General features: G+C 41.9%; 1 protein-coding gene across 4 annotated transcripts in view; it reads left to right on the plus strand.

Annotated features, from left to right (window-relative positions):
* CPNE2 (copine 2) overlaps nucleotides 1–26,365 on the plus strand; it is a 124,411-nt gene that overhangs the window by 56,356 nt on the left and 41,690 nt on the right. For all 4 annotated transcript variants that reach the window (XM_016422791.2, XM_016422795.2, XM_056812337.1 and 1 more), the window contains 9 exons: nucleotides 5,067–5,138; nucleotides 5,598–5,681; nucleotides 6,325–6,414; nucleotides 7,289–7,387; nucleotides 8,423–8,509; nucleotides 11,073–11,132; nucleotides 15,023–15,156; nucleotides 16,002–16,056; nucleotides 21,408–21,459. In XM_016422791.2, the coding sequence (XP_016278277.1) occupies nucleotides 5,067–5,138; nucleotides 5,598–5,681; nucleotides 6,325–6,414; nucleotides 7,289–7,387; nucleotides 8,423–8,509; nucleotides 11,073–11,132; nucleotides 15,023–15,156; nucleotides 16,002–16,056; nucleotides 21,408–21,459 (733 nt within the window). The remainder of the gene's footprint in view (nucleotides 1–5,066; nucleotides 5,139–5,597; nucleotides 5,682–6,324; nucleotides 6,415–7,288; nucleotides 7,388–8,422; nucleotides 8,510–11,072; nucleotides 11,133–15,022; nucleotides 15,157–16,001; nucleotides 16,057–21,407; nucleotides 21,460–26,365) is intronic.

Raw genomic sequence — 26,365 nt, forward strand, 5'->3', positions numbered from 1 at the left:
GGGCAAGTCACTTAACCCCCATTGCCTAGCTCTTACCACTCCTCTTTTGGATTCAGTGTTTAGTGTCAAATCTAAGACAGAAGATAAATGTTTCCCAAAAGAAAGAAAATAGAAGGTGGGAGACTGCTATAGTATTGTGGAGATTATAAGGGAGCTGAGCCTTGAAGAAAGAGAAAAATCTCAGTAGACAGAGGTAGTAGATGGACTTTGCAAATATATAGAGAAAGGAGAGGGCAGAATAAGATCAAGAGACACCAAGTGTCTCATTTGGTTGGAACCTAGAGGCAATCAGTCATCCTCCATTTACTAAGTATTATGTGCCAGGCACTCTGCTAAGAATGGGATATGAAGAAGGGCAAAAATAGCCCTTGCTCTTCAGAAGCTCATAATCTAGTGGAGGAGAAAACATGCAAGTAACTACACATATACATGATATATACATATATGTACACATGTACTGTGTGTACACAGACACATACTGGTGTCCATATCATTCATTTTTGCAATAGAGCAATTTTTAAAAACCAAATCCCCAAATAATATAGTCATATAAACAAATAATAAGTCATTTGTTTTTCTATTATGTTTCTACTCCCAGAGTACTTCTTTCTCTTGATGTGTGAATAGCATTCTTTCTTATAAGTCCTTGGGATTGTCTTGTATTAGCAAAGTCCATTACATTGTATTGTTCCACAGCGTTTCACTTTCTGTGTACAATGTTCCTCTGGTTCTGTTCATTTCACTCTACATCACATCAATTCTAGTTCACATGAAAATTCTCCTTTTCATCATTCCTTAAAGCACAATAGTATTATTCCATCACCATCATATACCACAATTTGTTCAGCCATTCCCCAATTAAGGGACATACCCTTATTCAAAACCCATTTCCATATTATTCATTTTTGTAATAATCTTTTAAAACCAAAACCCCAAATCATATGCCCAAATAAGCAAGTGATAAATCATGTTTTCTTTTGGCTTTCTACTCCCACATTTCTTTTTCTAGATGTGGATAGCATTCTTTCTCATAAATCCCTCTGGATTGTCCTGGATCATTTCATTGCTTTTAGTAGCAAAGTCAATTACATTTGATTATCCCACAAAGTTTCAGTTACTGTGTACAGTGTTCTTCTGGTTCTGTTTATTTCTCTCCGCATCAGTTCATGGAGGTCTTTCCAGTTCTTATAGAAATCAAGCAGTTCATCATTCCTTATAGCACAATATCATCACCATGTTCTACATTTTGTTTGACCATTCCCCGAACAAGGGACAACCCCTCATTTTCCAAATTTTTTGCCACCACAAAAAGTACAGCTATAAATATTTTTGTATAAAAAGATCCTTTCCCATTTTTTTTTATCTCTTTGGGATATAATTCTAGTAGTGATATTGCTGGATCAAAAGGCATGCATTCTTTTAAAGCCCTTTGGACATAATAAAGCAGAATGGTTGGATCAATTCACAATTCTTCCAGCAATGCTGGTAGAAAAATGTCCCAGTTTTGCCACATCCCCTCCAACATCTAGTATTTTCCTTTACTGTCATATTGGTCAATCTGCAGGTGTGAGGCAGTACCTCAGAGTTTTGATTTGCATTTCTATAATCAGGAGAGATTTAGAACATTTTTTCATATGATTATTGATAGTTTTGATTTCTTCATCTGAAAACTGCCTATTCATGTCCCTTGACCATTTGTCAATCGGGGAATGTTTTGATTTCTTATAAATTTATAAGTCATAGCCTTTTGTAATATTTTGTAAGACCATCTGAGAGGTAATGAAGGCCTGTATGAAGATAGCAGCTGTGTAAGTGGAAAAAAAGGTACATAACGGAGAGTAGTTGTAGGAATACTGATATGTGGAGTAAGTCAGAGTCAGGACTCAATATTAAGGTCATAAACCTGGATGGCTAGTAGGATTGTAGTGCTCTTGAGAGTACTAGAAGAGTTAGGAAGAGGGGACAGTTTGAGGTGTGGGGAATGAGTTCTATTTTGATTATGCCAAGTTTGACATGTCTAAAAGGCAGTGGGTAATGAGGGACTGGAAGTCAGGAGAGATATTAAGACTGAACATATAGATCTGAGAATGAAGCTTTGCAGGACATTGATTTGGATAAAGTTCTAGCAAAAGAGATTGTGATTAAGCAGTGATCACACAGGTAAGAGAATCAAGAGAGAGAGCAGTGTTACAAAAACCTAGAGAAGAGAATACTCAAAAGGAGATAGTGATTTATAGTTCCGGAGGATGCCGAGAGGTCAAGAAGGAGGACTGAAAAATAGCCATTATAATTTGCAGTTTAGATCATTGTTTTTATTGTTTTAGGTTATTTGGATAAAGCAAGTTTCAGTTGAATGATGTCAAAAGCCAAGATTGCAGATGGCTTAAAAGCAAGCAGGAGAAGTAAAGGGACCTGATATAAATGACTTTCTCTAAGAGTTTACTGAGAAGGGGAGGAGAGATAAAGAATGATAGCTTGAAGGGATGCTTGGATGAATTTTGCTTTTATTATTACTTTTATTTAAAGATTGAGAAGGCTTGGGAGTGTTTAGGCTGCATGGAGAGTAACTGGGAGAACTTGAAGTTTAGAGAGAGAGTAGGGATGATTATGGGATCAATCTGCTGGAAAAGACCTCAGAGGATAAGATCAAAGGTTGATGTAGAGGGGGGTTTGTCTTGACGGGGAGAAGTGCCACCTCCTTATCTGAGACCTAGAGAGAGGAAGAGATAATTAGGGAATATGTCTGAATGATATGAGGAAAAGGAAATTCATGGTGAAATTATTTCTCAGACAAGAGAATGGGGCAGGAGTTTCTGTGGGAAGTTAAACAGAAATGAAAAGGTTTGTGATAGATGGTAAGAAGACCAGAAAGGTTACACAGAACCAAACTGTGAAGGGACTTTTAAGGGCCATGCTAAGAAGCCTGTATCTTGTCCTTTAGGCAATGGGGAGCCACTATTCATTTTTAAATAGAGGAATGATATGATCAGACATTAGAACCTTTATTGGAAATTTCCTTTCGGGGGACAGATGGGTTGCACAGTGGGTAGAGCACCAAGCCTGGAGTCAGATGGACCTGGGTTTAAATATGACCTTAGATACTTCCTAGCTCTGTTACTCTGAGCCTGACCCTTGCCACTCTTTTCTCTTAGAATGGACGCTAAGACAGAAAGCGTGATTTAAAAAGAAAAAACAAAACAAAATAAAAATTTACTGCAGAAAACATGAATCTGCTGAATTTCAGACTAACCCAAATCTTTCCCATTCATAGATGGTTAGATCTTAATATTTATATTTTATAAAGCCCTGTCCTTATAACAATCCAGTGAAATAAATAAAATAAATACTACCTCCTCTCTTCTCAGATAAAAATAATCTCTGTCCTTTAAGGTTCAGCTCAAGACCCACCTCTTCGCTGAAACAGCTTCCCACCACTTTAGGTCTATAGTCTAAGTGGTCTTAGGTAATAATCTCTTTCACTTACTTGAATTGCTACAACCTACTCTCTCTGTACTCCTTCTCTTTTTGACTCATGCAGCCTGATATTGTTAGTTATCTTTGTGTCAAACTAGACTGGAACGTCCTTGAGAGTAAAGACTATGTCATATTCTTCTTTGTATTTTTCACAGGGACCATAACAAATTATCAAAAAGAATAATGAAAGCAGATATTGCCCACAGTTCTAGTATTTTGAGGCTTACCAAATTCTTTCTTTACAATAGCCTTATTTGTTATGTGTGGTGCAAGTATTATGTCCATTTTATAGAAGTGGAAACAGAATCAAAGAGAAGATATGATTTGCTCAGGCAAAAAACTAGAAAATGCCATCTTGGAATTAAATATACGTCTCCTGATTCCAAGCTCTTTCCTTTAGAGCATGATACTTTCTTCCTGTTGTGGTTTGGTTTTTAATTTTAACTTATTTTTATTGCTATGTTTTGTTTTTATATCACCTCAAATTCTAAATATATACTTTATCCTCTTCAGAGTCATCCCTTGTTAAAAAAGAAACAAATGAATAAAAAAGGAGGAAAACAGTTCTCTCGACTCAGCCTTAGTAGTATAGCCTATGCAGTGTGCCACGATCTATTATATCTCATCTTTCCAAAGGAGAAGAGAGTTGTTTTTTTCCCATTATTTATTTAGCTATTGTCCATTTGATGGGCGTATACTTTTTTCCTACCACAAAAAGTCCTCTGCCTTCTCCAATGAGTGTTCCACAAATGTCAGTGAGGAAGATGGATTTGGGTGTGTTCTCTAGGGCCAGAGAGTAAAATTTCCTATCTTACTCAAATAGGGGTAGGAACCATAGGTGACTGACAGCTGGATTTTAAAATACCAGGGAATGGGTGGCAGCTGGGTAGCTCAGTGGATGGAGAGTCAGGCCCAGAGACGAGAGGGCCTGGGTTCAAATTTGACCTCAGACACTTCCTAGCTATGTGACCCTGGGCAAGTCACTTCACCCTTATTGCCTAGCCTATACTACTCTTGTGCCTTGGAACCAATATCCAGTATTGATTCTAAGACGGAAGATAAGGGGTTAAAAAAAAATACCAGGGACTACCAGGCATGGTAGTGCATGCTCGTAATGCCTGCTACTGGGAAGTTGAGGCTATTTTATTGTGAGCTCCATAGAATCAATGGGATTTCCTAAGAAAGACCCTAATAGAGTGAGCCCTTGAGAGTAGGGAGGCCTTGATGCTGCCCAAGGAGGGGTGAACCAGCCCAACACTTATGGTCTATGTGAAATAGAGGAAACTCGGTCTCAAGAAAAAGAAGAAAAAAGGAAAATCCACTACCTCTTCTTCAGTGTTTTATCTTTTCTGTACAAGGGTCTTTCTGGTTTGGGTTCTTTTTTTGCTAATTACCTTCCCCTTCCTTCTCTGTTCTATCTCACTCCTCCGATGCTCAGTCCAGTTAGATTTCCTTAACTTTTCTTTTTCAGGACACTGCCCACAGCTTCAGCTTTCTAACATCTCAGTCTTCCATTCTCCTTTGAATGGGCCTGGGTCAGGAGATGGATCAGATTCTCATTGTAACCCTTTCCTGTCTTACCTGCTTTATAGATCACTGCCCAGGAACTTTCAGATAACCGAGTCATCACTGTGAGCATGGCTGGCAGGAAACTAGACAAGAAGGTATGCATGGAGAAAACTCTTTTTTTGGGGCCTCTTGGCTGTATGGGCTATTCTATGCTATTTGTTCCACATCCTGAAAATTCAGAAGTCCTTTTCCTAAGCAGACTAGATCTAGGGCCAGAAGGAACATCCTCGGAGAAGTGGCTAAGAGCTCAGGCTATGGCCAGAAAAGGTCTTCACTTTCACCAAAACCCAAAAATGTAACCATCTATCCCTAGTCCAAACTTGGGTCATTCTTTTCCCTCATGATCTTGACATCTCTTGGACAAAGAGAATCCATCCACCTGTCACTTCAGATACCTCTGGAAGAAAGGAATTTCCAAAAGCTAAAAACTTCCCATGCCATAGTCCGGGTCCTCTTGGGGTTTCCATTTTGTTTCCCAGTCTATGTCAACCAGCCAGAGAGAATCCAAATGATTGTGGCATAGAATCAGTAACTTATATCCTTTCTCCCTATAGGACCTCTTTGGGAAATCAGATCCATTTCTAGAGTTTTATAAGCCAGGAGATGACGGCAAATGGATGCTTGTTCACCGGACAGAGGTGAGTTCACTGGCATGGAGCATGTAAACCTATCTACCACTAACTCACCGTGTGATGTTGGGTGAATTATATTTGCTATCTGGCCCCTCAGTTTTCACTTCTGTAAAATGAAAAGGTTGGACTAGATTAATCTTTTGGTTTCCTGGGAGCTCTGTGAGTCTATAAAATAAGTCAAGACTGGGGTCACCAAACCAAGCAGTGACAGATAACTTCCCCAGCCCATGCCCTATTTCTGTTACCTCCTTCCCCAGAGTCTGTCATTGTTGCTGTTCAGTCATTTTGTGTCTGACTCTTCCTGACCCCATTGGGGGTTGTCTTGACAAAGCTCTTAGAGGGGTTTGTCATTTCCTTTTCTAGCTCATTTTATAAGATGAGGAAGCTGAGGCAGAGTTAAATAACTTTTCCAAGGTCACACAGATAGTAAGTATCTGAGGTTGGATTTCCTCCACTTTACTACCTAGCTAGGCTTGCAGATATTAAGAAGCAAATACATCATACACCTATTTCTTAAAGTCTTCTTCCTTTCTTGCTAATCTTCCCATACTTAGCTGGGGCACGTACATCTCAGGAATACACCCGACTCTTCTCCTTCCCTTCCCTGGCAAGGGACTAGAAAATAGATTTCTTCCCTTACTTACTACAGGTGATAAAGTACACTCTGGATCCTGTGTGGAAACCATTTACTGTGCCTTTGGTATCTCTTTGTGATGGAGACTTGGAAAAGCCTATTCAGGTAAGCTCATGTCTTTTTTAGTGTCTATCTTGTGTTCTTTTCATACCTTGTCCAGTTGACCCAGTTGTCTTTTGGGGAGGGGAAGTGACTTTCTAGTTAGGTTCTCCCTCTCTTCCAGGAGCCCTGAAGCCCAGAGGGCAGACATAAATTCAGTGGCCATGATCAGCCTTTAAGCTTTTCTTAAACCTTAGTCTATGGGTGACTATATACTGAGCACTTTATTGAGCGAGATCTACTCCATCCCCTGCACAGAGTTTTAAGGCAGAAGGCAGTGTGCTGTAGGTCATATCTCTCTACCCATTCTCTACCAAAAACTGGTAGGAAATCTTTAAATTCTCTACTGTAGCTGCCCCACAAAATTTTGGGATGAAACGCCTCTCAGTCTCAGGGGTTGTAGGCATGAGTCTGAGAGATGGGAAGAGCAGGGAAAAGGAGGAGGCATCCTTTAAAAAATGTACCTATTTTAAGAAATAAGACCTTGGGTATCAACAATTTCGTGAACTGGTAAAAAAAAAATATTGTTATAGACAGTTGCTCCTCCCAGCTCTATAATATCTACTTACTTTCCCAAGTCTTTGTTTCCTCATCTGCAAACTGCGGGTAATAATTAATCTTAGAAGTTTTTCTCGAAGAGATAGGTGATTTAGGATCTGCTTTAATGAGCAAGATGAACAGGTGGGTTGGGGATGGGGGACATGAAAGCACATGGCATGATTTTAGACTTTCAAGAAGAATTCATGAAATATATGAGTTGGTGCAGTGACTGCCCCAGGACCCTAGGGATAGGGAGCTGTGAATATTGTCCAAGAGAGAGCCTGAGGGAGGTTTTGAAGGGATCTTTTCTGGGATGACCTTACCCACTCTCATCCCTCAGGTCATGTGCTATGACTATGATAATGATGGCGGCCACGACTTCATCGGTGAATTCCAGACTTCTGTGGTGAAGATGTGTGAGGCTCGAGATGGTCTTCCGGTGAGATGGGGTAAAGGGGCTCGGGCATGTGTGACAATACTTTTGCCTTATTTAGATGGGCAGGAGAGAGTTCCCTCAGAAAGCAGTCGGGGTTATTTCTCAGGGGACTGAGCGAAAGATGCCCAATACTTTTTAACAGTCATCAACAAATATGTGGAGTATATAGGAATAAAGCATTCTGCCAGTGCCTGTGAGCCCTTTCTTTGTGGAAAGAGAAAGCCTCACCAACCCCCAACCGGACATGGAGCTTAATGACCCTGTGTTTTGGGAAGAGCTCCAGCCAACTTGGGGAAAGGAAATACCACCCCCACACAGCTACACATACCATTCCCAAGGGTTGGTGATTAGATCTATGAGAAGAGACATCTAGCATTTGTCAAATGGACAAGGATGCTTAAGTATCCTCATTATTGGGAGTGATACAGAATGAGTTATGAGGACCAAATACCTGACTCATGGAAACTTTTGGTCAGTGCCAGCTTGATACAACTCTTGGAAGTGTGTAGATGAGAAGGATTCAGGTTGGGAGAGAGAAAAGGAGAAGGCATTTTAGATTAGGAGAATAATGTGAGAGCACAAACAGTCTAGGAAATAAATGTGATGGGGAAATGTCTATTTTTAGAAGGCCAATGAATTTTCTTTTTCTTTCTTTATTATTATTATTTTTTAAAAACAAAACCCCTTAATTTCTGTCTTGGATATTGGATACAATACTGTGTATTGTTTCCAAGGCAGAAGAATGATAAGAGCTAGGCAATGGGGATTAAGTGACTTGCCCAGGGTCACACAGCTGGGAAGTATATGAGGCCAGATTTGAACCCAGGACCTCCCATCTCTAGGCCTGGCTCTGAATCCACTGAGCCACCCAGCTGCCCCCCCCAATGAATTTTCTTAAAAGCATCTTATTAGAAGTTCATTTGGGGATCTGAGTGAAGAGAAGTCACAGAGACCAACTCCCTCAATTGTTGAGGTTGAATTTCTAGATAGGATTAATCTAGCCCTACCTTTACCTCATTTCTTTTGCTTCATTCCCAGGTAGAAGTAGAATGTATCAACCCTAAAAAACAAAAGAAGAAGAAGAACTACAAGAACTCAGGCATCATCATTATCCGCTCTTGTAAGGTAGGGGAATGGTTCCTGGATATTTGGTGGGGGATGGGAGATGGAGGGAGGACAAAACATTTTGGATCTGTTATGGGTTCAGGTTGCCAAGGAGTCTTGTTCTATGGCTAGTTCTAAGGCCCATATTTCTGGGGATAGAAGAGTAGGTTTATGGATAGAGCCCCCATTTTTCTGGGAATAGAAGGGAGGGTAAGTGTGATCTTGTGTGGAAGAAGGGTTTGGATTCCACTAACTCTTTATCTGCCAGCTGGAGGAAGCTTTGGATTATTGAGTGTTCAGGAGTTTTTGAGGTGGAGCCATCCACAGAGTGTTCAGAGAGACACTGCTCATCGTAGAGGATGCTGACTTAGAATCATGGCCAGGCTAGAAGAGACTCTTTAGGACTAGGGTCTGCCTGCACCCTCTCTGAGGGGCAGCGATGCAATACAAAGAAGAAACTTCACTAACACTGAAGTCATTTTCCAAACATGGCCTTGTTTGATCATCCAAACAGACTAGAGGAGAAACAAGAGAGGAATTAGTAGCCTTACTTTATTGGTAGAGAAACTGAACCTCAGAGAGGGAAAGAAATATGCCCAGTGTTGAGCATGGACTCAGGTCTTCCAATTTCAATGTTTCTAATAACCTAATAAGTGGATCATTGGCTGGGTCTTGTAGAACCTCTTTGTTAACTAGAAAACTAGGTTTAATAGAACCGATTATAGAGAGGAATATGGACATTTACTCAGAATTAGCTCATTCATTCCAAACTAGCCTCAGCAGTAGGTCTGGGTTCTCAGAAAAGGACCATCACCATTTGGTTATACTCAGACCCTCTAAAGATCCTATGGGTCCTGTGGGAGAATATACTTTCTCTTCTCATTGCTTTTGATGTGTTTCTATTTACTCAAACTCATAATAATGATATTTTTAATCATATGAGCAAGGAAAATCCATTTGCTCTGGATAAGTCAACCCTCTGGAACTATAAACTATGGAGCCCTTTTTCCTTTTTAAAAAATCTTCACCTTCTTTGTTAGAAGCCATACTATGTATTGGTTCCAAGGCAGAAGAGTGGTAATGACTAGGCTACAGGGGTTAAGTGACTTACCCAGTGTCACCAGCTAATAAGTGTCTAAGGCCAGATTAGAACTCAGGAAGACTCATCTTCCTGACTCTAGGCTCAGTACTCCATCCAGGGTAGCAGTTGCCCATAAAATATATGCAAAGGGGGCAGCTGGGTGGCTCAGTGGATTGAGAGTCAGGCCTAGAGATGAGAGGTTCTAGGTTCAAAAGGCTTCAGACACTTCCTAGTTGTGTGACCCTGGGCAAGTCACTTAACTCCCATTGCTTAACCCTTACTGCTTTTCTGCCTTAGCACTAATACATAATATTGATTCTAAGACGGAAGGTAAGGTTTCCAAAAAAAAAGAAAGAAAAAAATTTTTTTGGACGGCTAGGTATCATAGTGGCTAGAGTGAGACCTAGAATTAGAAGGACCTGGGTTCAAATTTGACTTGAGGATACTTCCTAGTGTGTGACCCTGCACAAGTCACTTAACCCCCATTGCATAGCCTTTGTCCCACTTCTGTCTTGCATTGATACTAAGACAAAAGATATGGGTTAAAAAAAGAGAGAGATCATTATTTATTTTAGAGAGGGCAATTTCAGTGTTATGATGAGGCCAGAAGTCAGACTGCAAGTTTATGAGAATGAGAGGAGAGGAAGTGGAGCCACTTGAATCTACATAAGCTTTCTCAAGAAGAGGAGGAGAGAGATGAGCTAACATGAGAGTTGCCAGGAATAGTAGGATCAAATGAGTGTTTTTAAGGATGGAAGTGATGTGAGCTTTTTTTGTTAGTAGTAGGGTCCTGGATTCAAGTTTGACCTCAGATACTTCCTAGCCATGTGATCCTAAGCACGTCAATTAACCCCCATGGATTAGCCAGGGAGAGGTTGGACATTAACGAGAGTGGAATTGTTGTAGGAAAAGGAGAAGAATACAACCAGAGCAGGGATGACGGGCTAGGAAAGAGATGAAGAGTGGAGGGATGGGAGGCCACTCTTAAGAACAACGGAGAGGGTTGAGGTTTATAGAATGATAAATGTTTATCGTTCAATAAAAGAATGTTCTGATCAGATAAAGGAGCGGCTAGGTGGCACAGTGGTTGGAGTGCTGGACCTGGACTCAAGAAGACCTTCCTAAGTTCAAAACTGGTCTTAGATACTTTACTAGCCGAGTGACCCTAGTGAGTCACTTTTAGCCCTGTTTCGTCAATTTCCTCATCTGTAAAATGAGTTAGAAAAGGAAATGGCAAACCACTGCAGTCTCCTGGGAGAAAAGCCCTAACAGGATCACAAAGATTTGGGCACAAATGAAAAATAATTGAATGACAGCAAAGGAATTTTGCAGTTCATAAACACAGAAGTAGAACACTTGTGGTGGCAAGATGAAGGGTTTTTATGGCGGCCATATCTTTATAGCTAAAATGGCATAAGAAGTAAATCGTGGGAACCAAAGCAATGGGAATTTAGGATGCTTGTGGGGAGTAGTTAATTTGCTAACTCTTTTTTTCCCTTTCAGATAACCCGGGACTATTCTTTCCTCGATTACATCCTTGGAGGATGCCAACTCATGTTTACTGTAAGGATTTCTGATTGTTCTTTTGTTCTTTCCTAGTCCCACAAAGTCCCAGAAATTTAGAATATTGTCTAGAGAAGAAGACCCAAATTTATTGGGGTTCAGTTAGGTCCATGGCCCTACCCCAGTTGGGAAATATAGAGTGGAGATAAGAATGTTGGCTTCTTATAGTCCTGAATGGGTTAGGTAGAAGAAACTTCACTAAAATGAAGGCAGCTTGAAGTTGGGAATTGGATGCCAGCTGTTCCTTTAAATCATCATTTCCAAGGCACAGTGTGATGGTTGGAAAACTCAGTGGATTGAGAGCCAGGCCTAGAGACAGGAGATCCTGGGTTCAAATGTGACCTAAGATATTTCCTAGCTGTGTGGCCCTGGGCAAGTCACTTAATCCCTGTTACCTAGCCCTTACTGCTTGCTCTTCTACCTTAGAAACAAGACACAGTATTGATTCTAAGATGGAAGGTAAGGGTTTGGGTGGCGGGGGAGGGGGGGAATATCTCAGCATATAAGGGAGTTTTATTGAAACAACTTTGCAAAAGCATAATTAGTGGGTTTTTAAGGTATAAAAAATAAAGTAGTAGTATCAACATTGTCCTGTTTTTGCTCTCTGAACTTTTTTGTATCTTTTTCCAGTTTTTTTTTATTTTATTTTATTGATGCTATTTTCTTTTTATCTTTTTTCTTTTTTGCTATCTCTCATTTTCCACCAAGTCAAATAGAAGCCTTGGTCATTAACAAGTATTAGTGAAGCCAAAGTCATCAAAGCATTGGCTGTGTCTGAAAATGAATGTTTTACTTTGAACCCCTTTAACTTTCCCTCCTACCCCTTTCCCCAGCACCGAGGGAGACAAGCTAGAGAAAGGGAGCAGAGAGGATGTCACAGCATTACAGTCCCTATTTTGTTTTCTTGTCATAAAGGAAAAGGAGAGAGGGGGAAAAGGAGGGAAAAGTTGCCATGGAAACTGGAATGGAGTAGAGGAGGGATTTTTTATTATATTCTCTTTAAGTGCTGTGTAAAGAGTCCTCAGGGTAGAGGGGCTGGCTCAGATCGAGACCCTTGGGAAGTAGGGAGATGGTGGCAGACTGACCTGATGGCCTTCAGAGGATGAAGGTAAGAAGGAAGGCCAGACACACTCAGCTGTCTCTCATGTAGATGATGAGCTCCTTACAGGCTAGGTAGGGACTGTCTCCTATGCCCACTTGGATTCCCCATCCCCTATCAGTGCCTAGCATAGAGCAGGTACTCAATAGATGGTTTTCAAATGAATTCAAACTAGCTACCTCCACTCATACCTGTGTGTGTGTGTGGGGAGAGAGAGACAGAGACAGAGACAGAGACAGAGACAGAGTGAGAGAGAGAGAGAGAGAGAGAGAGCCAGCCAAGGCTGGGGACCTGCCTGTCTAGCAAAAAGAAGGTTGAGAGGCAGTTGAGCTGACCAGGGGGAGGGGACTTGGAGTCACTCTCTCTGGAGGTTGAACCTGGCTGAAAGACCCTTGTGGGGCTGACTTGGTTTTGGGGTTCTCTGATCAAGGGGAAACTTCTATTCTTTCTGAGATTTGACTGATCAAGAGTTGGAGGAAAGCCAGGCTGAAGGAAACTTTGAACTTTGTTTCTCTCTGGGGTTGAAGCTGAGAAAGGAGACAAGCCAGAACTTTGTTTTCCCTCTTGAGGAGTTGTCTTGGACTGAAGGACCCTTGGGAGGGGACTTCAGAAATTAAGCTGAGAGACCTTGCTGACTTTGTGAAGAAGGAAGATCTTAAACAGCTGTTGTCCTCCATCTCTCTAATTGTCTTAGAGTCACAGTTTGTGACTGAACTACTTTCTCAAACCCTCAATTTTCCCTCATTTAAGATTAGGGGCATCCTCATCCCTCTTACCTCAGTTTCCCATCCTGTTATCCCAATAAACCACTTGACTTGAAAAGGAAAAGAAAAGAGTATCTTTATAGTTCACTCAGGGGGGAGGGAAGAAGCCAAAGGCTTCAAGAAGAATTGGGAGGAGAGGGTGGCAGGAAGAAGAGGGTTGGAGAAGGGAGGAGGAGATTAATTAGAAAGATATACTGATGCATCAGCCATCAGTAGGGATCAGTAGGTAAACCCCAGAGCAGTTCTCCTGTGTATCAGCATCCCTGTACCAGCACCACTCAGCATTTCTCATTCCTACCTCCATTACAAATAAGTAGTTTCAGGATCCCATAGCAGCTCTCTCTAGTCAAAGCCAGAGGACAGCAGGCATTGCAAAAGAAACAGTTTCCCTCAGTTTACTTCTCTGTTTCAATTGGCACCCTTAGTCTATTTCATACCCCAACCCATTAGATACTCACTTAAAAAACAAACCAAAAAAACCCTCTTACCTTCTGCCTTGGAATCAATACTATGTGTTGATTCCAAGGCAGAAGAGTGATAAGGGCTAGGCAATGGGGGTTAAGTGACTTGCCCAGGGTCACACAGCTAGGAAGTGTCTGAGGCCAAATTTGAACCCAAGATCTCCTGTCTTTAGACCTGGCTCTCAATCCACTGAGCCACCCAACTGCTCCCTAAATGGCAGATTTGAACCCAGGACCCATTAGATATATTCTTAGTAAGCATCTTTTGGACCACTTCCCTATCTCATCTTTTCCCTTGGGAAAACTTTTTTTTTACTTAGAGGAAAACGAACTTGTCCACCCTGATTCTTTCCAGTGGCTTGGGCTCAGCATAATGTTCTTAATTCTGGGCTGGGAGAGTCCATTAATATCATCAAGCACCCCTCAGGCTCCCTTCTAGTTCTGTAATCCTTTCACCGTAGTACTATGTCCTGCTAGTGGTCCCCCAAGGAAGACTTTGACAGAGATGAACATACCCTATCAACCCCTAGATTCCAAAATATCTAAGATGGAAAGAAATCATCTAGTCTAAAGCTCTCATTTTATAATGGGGAAATCAAGGCTTGGCAATGGAAAGCGACTTGGCCAATTAACACAGCCATTTCAGTGGAAGATCTGATGAGACTAGTCCTCCCGACTCTTGGGCTAGTGTGCTACTGTGCTAGACATTAAATCAGCAAGCAGCTGTCAAGCTAATCCTTGTGCCTAGCACTGTGCCAGGCATTGGGAAGGATACGAAGCAATCTGAAATATAGTCCTTGTCTTCAAAAGGGTTATGGTTTAGTTGTAAAGAAATTCATGAGGGAGGATCAATTAATATCAGGTGGGATGTGCCAAGTGCTCAATAAAGGATACAGACTCTGAGGGATGTGGGAAAGAGTTCAGAGGAGGAATGATTGCTATGGACTAGAGTGGGCAAGACAGGCTCTCTGGAAGATGTAGGACTTGTGCTGAGCCTTAGAAAATGAATAGGACATTGATAGTTGTTGGGAGAAAGTAAGGAAATTCCAGATGGGGAACAATCCCTTAAATAAAAAGTGTCAAAAGTGTACTGAGGAGACAAATGTGGTTGGAGTTGAGAAGATATGGATGAAGGGCCACAGTGGAAGAAAAGACTGGAAAGGTGAATGGACCAGAGCCTTGAATCCTAAGTTCTGGGGAGAGATAATAAGTAAAGAACACTTTTGAGGGTTTTGCTTATATTTTCTAAGAGAGGAAAGATATCACCCATTCAAATCATGAAAAAGATCAATCTGAGTCAGAATCTGAGTCAGCCCAAGAGTCAGAAGGACTAGTCTCATCCTAGATCTCCCACTGAATTGGCTATGTTAATTTGGACAAATTGCTTTCCTTTGGTGAGCCTTAATTTCCGTATCTCAGTTTCTTTTTTTCTCTGAGGCTGGAGGATGTCAATTGGATTGAGAGAAGAGGGACTCAGAAGAGACCTCCCGGGATGGTGATAGGGGTATCCTTGAGGCCATGTGTCTCAACTGCCAACTCTTTCTCCTTCCTTTTCCTTCCTTCTAGGTTGGGATAGACTTCACAGCCTCCAATGGGAACCCCCGAGATCCCTCCTCTTTGCACTATATCAACCCCATGGGCACCAATGAGTATCTGTCTGCCATCTGGGCTGTTGGACAGATCATTCAGGATTATGACACGTGAGTTAGGTCCCTTCACCTTGCATCTCCCTGCCCCAGAGGATGGGTATACCTTCAAAGCACTTCCTTTCACATAGATTCTCCTTCTTTGTATCTAAGGTACTGAGTATAAGGCCGGTACTCAGAAAAATGCTTGCAATCAATTGGCACTGTGGCATATTGAGAAGAGCCTGGAACTTGGAAATTAGGGAACTGTATTCAAGTTCTGACTCCTGAAGATCACTGTAACCATAGGGCTTCTGCCAAGTCACTTATCCTTCTTGTTCTCAAAATAAAATAAGGAAGAGCTGGTTATGTTAACCATGGCTTCATCAACCATCAAGAGCTTTGTGCAGTGCAGATGCAGTATGGGTATAATAAATGTTTGTGATGAGTATTTCCCCCTGAGTTTTCTGACTAAAGGAGGAAATCTGAAGAATCCTGGGCCAGAGAAGCTTAGAGGGCAGAACATTGGAGCTTAGGAGCTAAGAATGGCAGTTTTTTTATGCTTTGGCAACAGGGGAGCATGGTAGGAGTCCAACAGAGACCAATTCTGTTTCCTCTGACTCAGACAATCACCATCCTCCCAGTATTACTTTAGGGTTAGATTCAGGGCTCAGCTCCCTCCATTATCTAGGGTGGTACTACTCTGCAGAAGCTCAGGAGAACCTCTTCACCATGGCTGCCATTTCTGCCCTGTAGCTCCTTCCAATGCTTTGCTGTCTCCATGGGAAATCAGGCTGAAGCAGTGAAATGTGAATAAAAGTCTCCAATGATTCTCCCTCCCCAATTCTCTCTTCTTCCTCCACCCCCATTTTACCTAGATTGGATTTTATAGGATCATCTTATTCTCTTTGACTGTTTAGGGACAAAATGTTCCCGGCTTTGGGATTTGGCGCCCAGTTACCCCCAGACTGGAAGGTAAGGACAAAGCATGTGTGCATTTTCTGGTATTGATGTTGTACTGTGGAAAGAGCTCTGGTTTTGGAGTCAGTGAGCTCTGATGTTTACTACTTGAATGTTTTGGAACAATTCTCTTTACTTCCCTGAGCCTCAGTTTCCTTCACTGGAAAATCAGGAGGGAATAGTTTAGATGGTCTCTTCCAGCTTCAGATAATAATCCAATGTGAACATTTTCCTGGATATCTCTTTGTTCCTAGGTTGACAAGTCCCCATGACTGATCTCTCTATGTGCAGGCTTCGTCTTTAATCATTCAACATTTATTAAGCATCTATTATATGCAAGGCACTTTACTAAGCACTGGGGAAACAAAAGAAGCAAAAGACAATCCCTGATCTCAGGATGCTTAATGGAGAGGGCAACATACAAAGGAATATGTATAAGCAAGTGAAATACAGGATAAATAAGAAATAATTAACAGAGGAAAGGCACTAGAATCAAAAGGTTTGGGGAAAGGCTTCCTATAGAAGAGAGGATTTTGGTTGGGGCTTAAAGGAAGATAGGGAAGTTGGGAAATGGAGTTGAGAAAGTGGAGGCATGGGGGACAGTCTTGTGCATGGTCTAGCCAGAAGGCCAGTGTCACTGGAGGAGGAATTTGGATCAAGGAGTAAGACAGAAGAAAGCCAGAAAGGTAAGAGGGAGCCAGTTTATGAAGGACTTTGAATGCTAAACAGAGCATTTGATCTTAATGGTGATGGGAAGCCACTGAAATTTATTGAGTAGGATAGGTGACACAGTTGGCCTTTTTCACTTGACTAATCAGAAAATCAGTCTTTCATGAACACTTAATCTGTGCCCAGCCCTGTGCTATATACTATGGAGGCTTCTGAAGAAGGATGCCAATCCTTTTCCTTAAGAAGATTTCATTATAGTTGAAAAGAATTGATACACACCTGAGGGAGAGAAGACATAGAGTTGGGATATGGCCCCTGTCTTTAAATAGCTAAAGGGCTATTATTTGAAACCTAAGGGATGGAGTATGGGGGTATGCTCTACCTACATAGTACTTGAGGACCTTATGGATAGGAAACTGGCAGCTTTGGACTGTTCTCTGAGTGGCAGCTCTGGAATGCATTGGCAGAGAGAAGCAGTATGTCAGCTTGCCCAGCTGGCAGGAGGCAGAAAGCCTTCCTTAAGCAAGTTCACCATCACCCCCTTGCCTCTGGCAGTAGTAGTTTTATTAAACCCTAACCTTCTCTCTTGGAATCAATACTCCATATTGGCTCCAAGGCAGAAGAGTGGTAAGGGCTAAACAATTGGGGTTAAGTGACTTGCCCAGGGTCACACAGCTAGGAAGTGTCTGAGGCTAGATTTGAACCCAGGACCTCCTGTCTCCAGGCCTACCTCTCTATCCACTGAGCCACCCAGCTGCTCCCTTGGCAGCATTTTTATTCAATTTAATGATTTTTACCAATTACATGTAATAACAAATTTCCACATAAGTCTTCCAAAATTATGTATCAAATTTGTCTGTTTCCAACCTTTTCATGCCCCCTCCCAGAGCTGGCAAGCAATTCGATCTGGGTTATCCATGTAGTATCATCTGTGGCAGGATTTTTTAGCCCGACACCAACATGCAGGCTGAGAGCAAAGCTCCTCGACTCCTTTCCCAGGTTCCACCTGAGTCCCTAAACTGAGGGTGGCAAGGTGATCCAGAGTCCTGGGATAATTTCTAGATTTATCTACCCAGGGTCCCAGGCTTCAAGTGAAAGGGTTAGAAGTTTGTTCTTTTTCTGAAGTAGTCTTCCCTCTTCTCTATCCTTGAGTTCCCCAGCTATTTTCAGACAGAGAATCTCCTTTCCCTGGCTCTGGGAAAGAGGCTTTCCTATATTATTTCAGGGAGTGGGCATCCCCTCTTCCTGAGGCCCAAATTTATTTTCTACCTGAGATCTGTGTGTCTGTGTAGAAGAAGATGGTGACTGAACCTTAACTCAATTGTCCTAGGGATGCCAATGTTGGGATCAGTCAGTCCCCAATGACAAAAACCAGACCACAGTTATTGCAGAGCTCAGCCCACAATGATCATCTGAAGATAAGAGCCACACAAATCATGCTGGCAGCTCAGGATGCGCTGGTTGCTAGGCTACCACTCCATGCTTTCAAAGAACTGAGCTGATTAAGATGTTTTTTAGCACACAAAAGTCTCATTGGAAATGTCAATGAACATCTTGCAAGGCAAAGAGCCCTGTGAGCTGCAGGGCCCCCAATAGCCAGGGAAAAGAGAAGGGGGGGAATTTAGCATCCTCAGCAGGGTTCTTTGTCATTTTGTCCACTGACAAAATATCAAATCCATGTGTCTTCCTGAGCATTTGCTTTGTGTCCTGCCCTCTACAAGGCTGTGATGTGGGGGGAGACAGAAGAAGAGGCCCTGCCCTTGAAGAATGTCTAGTTCAGGAGATGAGACAAACCTCTAACCTTGAAGATTTGGGGGTCGGGGGAAAAATAGGAAGCAATCACTGCCATTAAGTATATCCAGGGCTGTCATGAAGAAGAGGGAATAGATTATTCTTTTTGGTTCCAGAGTCTGAAGCCCAATGGGTGGGAGTTAGATTCTAGATCTGGATAAAAGAGAATCTCTTGTCCATTGGGCTACTTCAGAAATAGAATGGGTTGTCCAGTGGGGTAGTGAGCTCCACTGGATGTTCTCAAATGGTGGTTAGATAACTAATGTTTGAACATGAAGATAATTTTCAAATGTGAGATGAAGGTCAGATTGTAGCTAGACTAAATGACCTTTGAGGTTCCTTCATTGAGACCTAGATCTAGAGCAGAAAGAGGCCCTGGAATCCACAGTCCAGTCCCATGAATTTTAAAAGGAACAGAAACTAAGACCCATGGAGTTGAAATAATTTCTTCTTTGGTATCCAGGCTGTAAGTGGCACTTTGTTCACTTTAAGGATCCACAGTTTCATCAGGATGGAAACTATAGGTTTCCATCAAATCCTACTACACTTTGGAAAATTATAAAGATCCTAGATTTAGAGCTAAAAGGGACGGGACCCCAGGGGTCATTGAGGCCAGCCCCCACATTTCACAGATGTTGAAATTGAGATCCAGGAAGGTCAGGTCATAGAGATGTAAGTGGCAAACTGAGACATGAGACCCAGGCCTTCTAACTTCAGAGTCCCTGCCTCCCAGTGATTCAAGTGAGATTAAAAAGGCAGAATAGAATCTCGTAAGCCCTGGTATAAAGGGGAAGGAGGGGTCAGAGACAATTAGGCTCTCAAAAAGTCCATTCTTCCTTCACAAAGTATTTGTTGAATGGTAATGGTGTCTACAAGGGGAAATAGGAGCACAAGACCCAGTGCTTATCTTTAATGAGAACAAGCAGAATTGTTACAGAGGGGCAGCTAGTGGCTTAGCAGATTGAAAGCCAGGCCTAGAGTCAAGAGGTCCTGGGTTCAAATGTGGCTCCAGGCTCTTCCTAGCTATGTGACCCTGGGCAAGTCTCTTAACCCCATTGCCTAGGCCATACCACTCTTCTGCATTGGAACCAAATCAAAGTGTTGATTCTAAGGTAGAAGGTATGGGTTTGAAGAAAAAAAGAATTGTCATAGAATGTCTTGAGTTGGAACAACCCTTAGAATATAGAATGTTGGGGCTGGAAGAGACAGAATATTAGAATCAGGAGGGAATTCAGAGGTCATCAGATAATCTAGGCTTCCTTATTGCAAGGTGCCCAATGGGCAGCCAGGTAACCAGCAGCAAAAACCACAACTCAAACTTTTCCATACTAATTAAACCCCTTTGGGGGCATATCTCTAACAAAAGTTGTGTCCTAGACCGGTATCTTAGTGTTTTATTTTCCCCTTTCCCCCAAATTTGACCTGGAAAATAGGTTCACCTTAGCCTAAATTCAGACTAAATTGGAATGAAAATATTGGCACATAAAAGAAGGTCCCCTGCTAGATAATAGTTCTGCCTTTCATCCAAAGACTGCCCATTGTCTGAGAACTAGCCCTTAACCAAACCTGGGATAGTTCCATTCTTCCACAATTCCTTTCCCCACTTCTAAAAACATGAAGAACCCAGCTCCATTCTGGATCTCTGTTGACCACACCCTCTGTGCTACTCTTGACCAGATAGATCCTCTTTTCTAGAAGCATTGTACAGGTGGATGGAAAGACACCACCTTCTCTCTTCTAACAGCTTAGAAAAGTCAGAACTTGCATAACTCACATACCAAGTGGCCCCTGGCCTAGGGTGGGGTGAATGGAGCCATTGATTGTCTAGAGTCAGCAGGAAGTAACTCTGGGACAAAGGATTATAGCTCCAATTCCCCATGGGACATAATCGGCTTGGCTTGGAAGCTGGGAAGTTTGACAAACTTGATCAAGTTTCCCAGGTGACCCACAAGCACACAAAGAAGAATCTGATTAGGTTTCTAAGGTCTGGACCTTCCTCTTCCCACCCCTCTCCCCCAGCCAAGAAAAGATCCTTTCACTCTGGGAGCTATGTGTGCATGGAACTCCTGGTCTTGTTAGGCAGAGAGATGAACAAAATGACTTCCCAAAGTCATATCTTGCCTTTGCTCCCCCAGAAATAGAGGGAATGAATTCAGGGAAAAGAAAATAAGAGTGTCCCCCAAACAACTCCAGGAATTTTTATTTTTCCCAGTTCACAGACATATTTCAGTTAGAATTAGACTCTCTGTCTCTTACTTTTTTAGGAGAAGCCAGCATCCTCAGAGGAGTTTTGCCCTCCTGCTGGCCTTTTCCTTTCTCCCTGTCTCCTCAGTGTCAGTGCCATTCCTTACCCTGCGTAGGTTCTTAAAGGTTTATGAGTTATCAGTCATAATGGGAATGGGGAATGGAATGACTCCCAGTACCGTGTTCTAGGGACCTGAACATGGCTTTGTGAAAGCATGAGAAGGAGTATATTCGAACCACCTATGGAATGGCCCTTGCCCAAGGAGCAAGCCCTTTGCTTCAGCACTGCTTGGGAGACTGATAATGACTGTGATCCCTGAGAAGGCCTGGGGTTTGGACCACATAAACCTCTCCCCTTCAAAAGAAGTGGCTTGGATTTAAATCATACAAACCTCTACTGGGGCTAAGAAACTTTAGGAAGAACCAGGTACCATGGCACTTGGTAGGGAGGTACCATGGAAGGGAGAGCCTTTGGGGACTAAATTCTGGTTACTCCCTTCACAGGTACTTCCAAAACCACCTCTTAGAGAGCAAATTCCCATGTACTTGCTGGATCTTCATCCCAGTTGACCAGGGGGGAAAGGCAATGGGAAGGAGAGGGGAGAGGAGGCTACTATTATAGCATTTTTTTTTATCATTACATTTTTTTTTCTGGGTTTCAGGTTTCTCATGAATTTGCTATCAACTTCAACCCCACCAACCCTTTTTGCTCAGGTAAGTCCTAGGGACAGGACCAATTTAACCCAAATTTCATTTCTTAATCTCCTTTTGGGGAGGGTAGATTTCTGGTTCTTTCCCCTCTTAACAAGAGTCTCTTTCTCTTTGTGTCTCTTTCTTTTCTGATCCATTAATAGAATCATTGAATACTCATTTTGAAAATTCAAAACATTTATTAAGTGCCTGCTGCATGCCAAGGTACCATGCTAAACAGTACAGTACAGACACACAGAGCTCCTACCCTCATGGAGTTTACAGTCTAATTAAACTGTATGAGACCTTAGAATGATAGTAGCTAACATTGAAATATTCCTTTAAGGGTTATGGAACATTTGACTACATGCATTCTCCCATTTGGTCATCACAGCAACCCTATGAGGTAGGTAGGTACTAGAGACAGTGGCCCCATTTTACAGATGCGGAAACTAAAGCTTAAGGAGGGTATTACTTGCTTGTGGTCCCAAGGCTAGTGAATGATGGGATTTAAACCTGTGTCTCTTGACTCTGGGCCCAGGATTCTTTCTACCTCATGCTGCCTTTTTCTACTGCACCACATTCTTCTCATCTTGGAAATTATTTTGTCCTTCTTTCTCATTTTATCAAAAATGTAACCCAGGATCATTGAGAGGAAATGATTTGTTTAATGTTACATAACGAGTTAAATAGAAAACTTGAAGGAGAACCCAGGGTTCCTGGTTCAGCACTGATGCTTCATTCCTATCTGAACCACCACTGTGTACATAGATGGTACTGATCCTTCTTTCCTCCTCTTCCACCCCCCCACCCCCCCCCGCCACATTGTTTTCTGAAGTCACAAACAGAGCAGTTCTGTCTGGCATGATTCAGGCAGAAATGACAATTGTGTCTGGGCTCTTGAGAGTTCTGAACGCCCGCTGGGTGTCTCCTGTCACTAGGGGGTGAGGACTTTTGATGAGCACAGCTAGGCAGCTGAAAAGATTGGTGCCAACCAGGAATACATTCTGCCCCTGTCTCCACCTACCCCTGCTTATCCCAATCGCCACCCCCCACCCCCCCAGAATCTAAGCTATCCAGGGTTCCAAAACCCCATAGTCCCCAAGAAGCAGGAAACCTGGGCCACGGGCCAGGGAATATAGCCAAAATCATCCTATTTTTCATCTCATTTTAGCACCAAGTGCAATACTACATTTGTGGTAGATACTCAATAAATGTTTATTGAGCTCATTAAGTATTTGTCAAGTCCTTACTAAGACTGACCCACTAAGCAAGCATTCATTTGGTGTTCATTGTGTATCACTAGGCACTGGGTGCACATTTATGAAAGGGAGACAGCCCTTACTCTCAAGGAGCTTATGCTTTACTGCTGCCCTTTGTATCAGATGATGCTGATGTGGTCTGTCTTTGCTGAAAAGACCAAGGTATAGACAAAACGTTCTTTCCACATGGATCACAGAAGCTGAGTTCCCCTCAGAAAACTATACCTCACTTGCATATAGTCGACTTTCCCTCACCTTCCCTTGTTTAATGTTCACTGAACACCAGTGAGGTAGATCGGATAGGCATGATTTCTCCACATTTTGCAAATGAGAAAATAAAATTCTGGTTTGTTAAGTAACTTGCTGTAATGGGTCACTGGGCAACTTGATTCCGAGTTGGGTCTGGAATGCAGTCCTGACAATCTCTGTGGCAGTGTTCTTCCTACTAGATAAAGCTGCCCCTCTAAATTATACTTATGTATATTTGTGCTTCCTACAAACTAGCTAGGAGACCATAAGCAAGTCAGTCCTCCTCACTGAGTCTCAGTTTCTCAATCAACAAAATAAAAGGGATTAGGAATGCAGCTTGAGTATTTATAAAGGGCTTTGGAATCAGGAGGTCTCAGACAAGAATCTTGGACTTAACTACCTACATGGCCTCAAGAAAATCACTTTCCCTTCTAGATTTCAGCTCCTTCATCTGTAAAATGATGGAGTTGACCCAGATGACTTTTAATATTCCTTTGAGTTCTCCAACTTTAATTTTTATGATTCTTAAAATGTACCTGTGGCTCTTATCCCAGAGACTCAAAGGACTTCAGAGATAGAAAGCAGAGACCAGGAAAGGAAAAGGCAAGAGAGAATGTGGAGGGACAGGAAGGCCAGGCAGGAGACTGAGTCCTGAAATATGTCAAGTGTTTTGACACCTTAGAGCATTATATGAATGCCTGCTACTTTGAGGCAGCTAGGGGTCTAATGGATAGAATCCTGGACTTGGAGTCAGGGAAACCTGAGTTGTGTGGACCTCCCAAAAAAATCCAAAGTGCAACAAATGCAACTGAGGCAGAGCTCTGAGCACATACTAATTTATTAGACAGACTAATGGTTCCTAATCAAATAGATGCAAGGCTATGCAGTCACGGGCCCCTTTGTTCACCATCTGTGGAATTTTATTAGTCTTCAGATGTCAATAATGGATGTTACAAGTTCACAATTGGTCAGTTCCAGAAACGTGGAAATCTTTTGGATGGCTAAGGGAAATGTCCCTCAATCACCAAAGTTTAGTCATTAGGCTTTCCATATGCCATCAATCATGAGTGTCTTAGTTAGTGTTTAGTCAACAGGACTCTTGGAACTTTCCACAAGCAGTTATGAACATTACACAAAAAAGAACAGGGAAATATGGGAACTTTGTTTTTTAGAGCACAGTTCTCATGGTACATTCAGGGGTAGTGTTAATACAATAGATTTCTATCTCTATAACTCAGATTTAGCTAATAAAAAGGTATAAATCTATAAATTATAACTATTTTATAACCTAAATATAAATAACATAATCATCCGTATATAATGGGCTAATTAATTCTAATCTACATGACTCCTAATCTAACCGCCTTAACTCAATCTTAATTCTATTTTCTCTTACTCATTAAAGCTATCATTGGTGATTAGTAAAACATAATGGACTGTTTGTCAAACTGAATAGGAATATCCCAATTATCTTCATATCTAGCCTCAGACACTAGCCATCTGACTCTGGGCAAGTCACTTTACTTCTATCATGGTTTCTTAGTCTCTAAAATGGGGATATAATAGTACCTACCTCCTAGAGTTGTTACAAAGATCAAATGAGATATTTGTAAAGTGCTTTGCAAGCCTTAAATGCATTATAAGTGTTCACTATTATTATTACCTCTGTGCCTCAGTTTCTTCATCTCTAACATAATAGGGTTGGACTTAAAAGCCTCCAAAGTCCCTTTTAGCTTTAAATTTATATTCCTGTAAAGTCTTGAGAAAGAGGGAAGGCTGGGAGAGTGACTCACTCAAGCCCCCAAGGCCAATAGAGCCAGAATTGAAATCCAGTATTCCAAATCCAGTGCTCATTCTGGTTTTTTCCAACCATGTTTCCCTTTTCTGCCTAAGAAATCAGGACCCTTCTAACTCAGGAAAGGCAAGTGTTCCTGGCTTGGGCGTAGTTCCCATAGTAGGGGAGGGTGTTACTTCTCTGCAAAGCAGTTAGAAGACCTGTCAGACTGTTCATCGAGTGTGCTTAAATAGCACACCCACACCAACGACTCCCTTGCTGTTCAAGCTGAGCAAAAGCACCACTGAGTATCCAGCCAGTTACATAACCTTGTGTGTATGTGTGTTTTTCCCAAATTGCCAATACCTCTCCATCATTTCCACGCAGAGTGTATTGTTAGGGGGGCTGCTTTGCTATATGACACAACTACTTGCCTTCTCTGGGGACTATAGATTAAGGCTGTTCTGACTCTATTGTTTGCAGTCATCGTAAAAATATCTCCAAATATATACTTGGTGAAATGATTTGGCTTTTGGAAACCTTTTGTGTCCCTGAGTTACAAATAGTCTGCCACTGGAGCTCACACTTCTGACTTAGAGTTCATTTCCTGAGGCACAAAGTACCAGGGAAGAGAGTTTGTTTGAGTCTAGGCTTGCCTTTAAAGTAGGCGAAAGGACTAAGTAGGTTCATAGACTGCCAGAGCTATAAGGTATCACAGAGATGATCAAATCTCAATGTCTTTATTTTTCAGGTGAGGAAACTGAGGCCCAAAGAGAGAAAATGTCTTGCATAGGGTCACATAGCAAGCCAATGACATAATGTGGGGCTCAAATCTAAGTCTACAGGCTCATATCCAGTCTTCTTTCCCATGAACTTCCCAGATTATTACCTTCTTCATCCAAAGCTTTTATTGTGGACCTCTGATTAGTAAAAAAGAGCAGCCAAGAGGTGAACTGGATAGAGTACCAGCCGTAGAGTAAGAAAGACTCATCTTCCTGAGTTTAAATCTGGTCTCAGACACTTACTACCTGGGTGACCCTTGGCAAGTCACTTAACCCTGTTAGCCTCAGTTTCCTCCTCTGTAAAATGACCTGGAATAGGAAATGGCAAACGACTCCAGTGTCAAGAAGTAACTATTACCCTCTGTGATCTTCTAATCTCATCTCAAGATGGCACTGATATAGGAGTTTCAAGATGTACATTAAACAAATACATTCATTAAGCAAAGCAAGTTGTGTTTACATTGGGTGTCAGCAATGTCATGAAATGCACTTAGTAATTTAAACGTAGGAAGATGCTTTTGGCTGTGGTGTGTAGGATGAATCGGAAGGAGCAGGGAGAGGTGGGAGGCAGTACAGTGTGTCTATCTTGACAGCCTGGAACCAGCAGCTCAGCAAATAGCCATTTATCTGGAAGGAATAAATGCTTGGGGCTTTGGGAACAGGTAGGGGTGTCAAGTGGCCAATATTTGACCAGCCTGACTGGCATTCTATTGAAGAAGCCATGGGGCACGTAAAATCTTTTTAAATTTGATTTTTAAATCCTGAAATTTAAATACCAAAAAGAAAGACTATTACCATATAGATAGATAGATAGATAGATAGATAGATAGATAGATAGATAGATAGATAGATAGATAGATACA

The sequence above is a fragment of the Monodelphis domestica genome, chromosome 1 (assembly GCF_027887165.1).
Source record: "Monodelphis domestica isolate mMonDom1 chromosome 1, mMonDom1.pri, whole genome shotgun sequence".
Lineage (NCBI taxonomy): Eukaryota > Metazoa > Chordata > Mammalia > Didelphimorphia > Didelphidae > Monodelphis > Monodelphis domestica.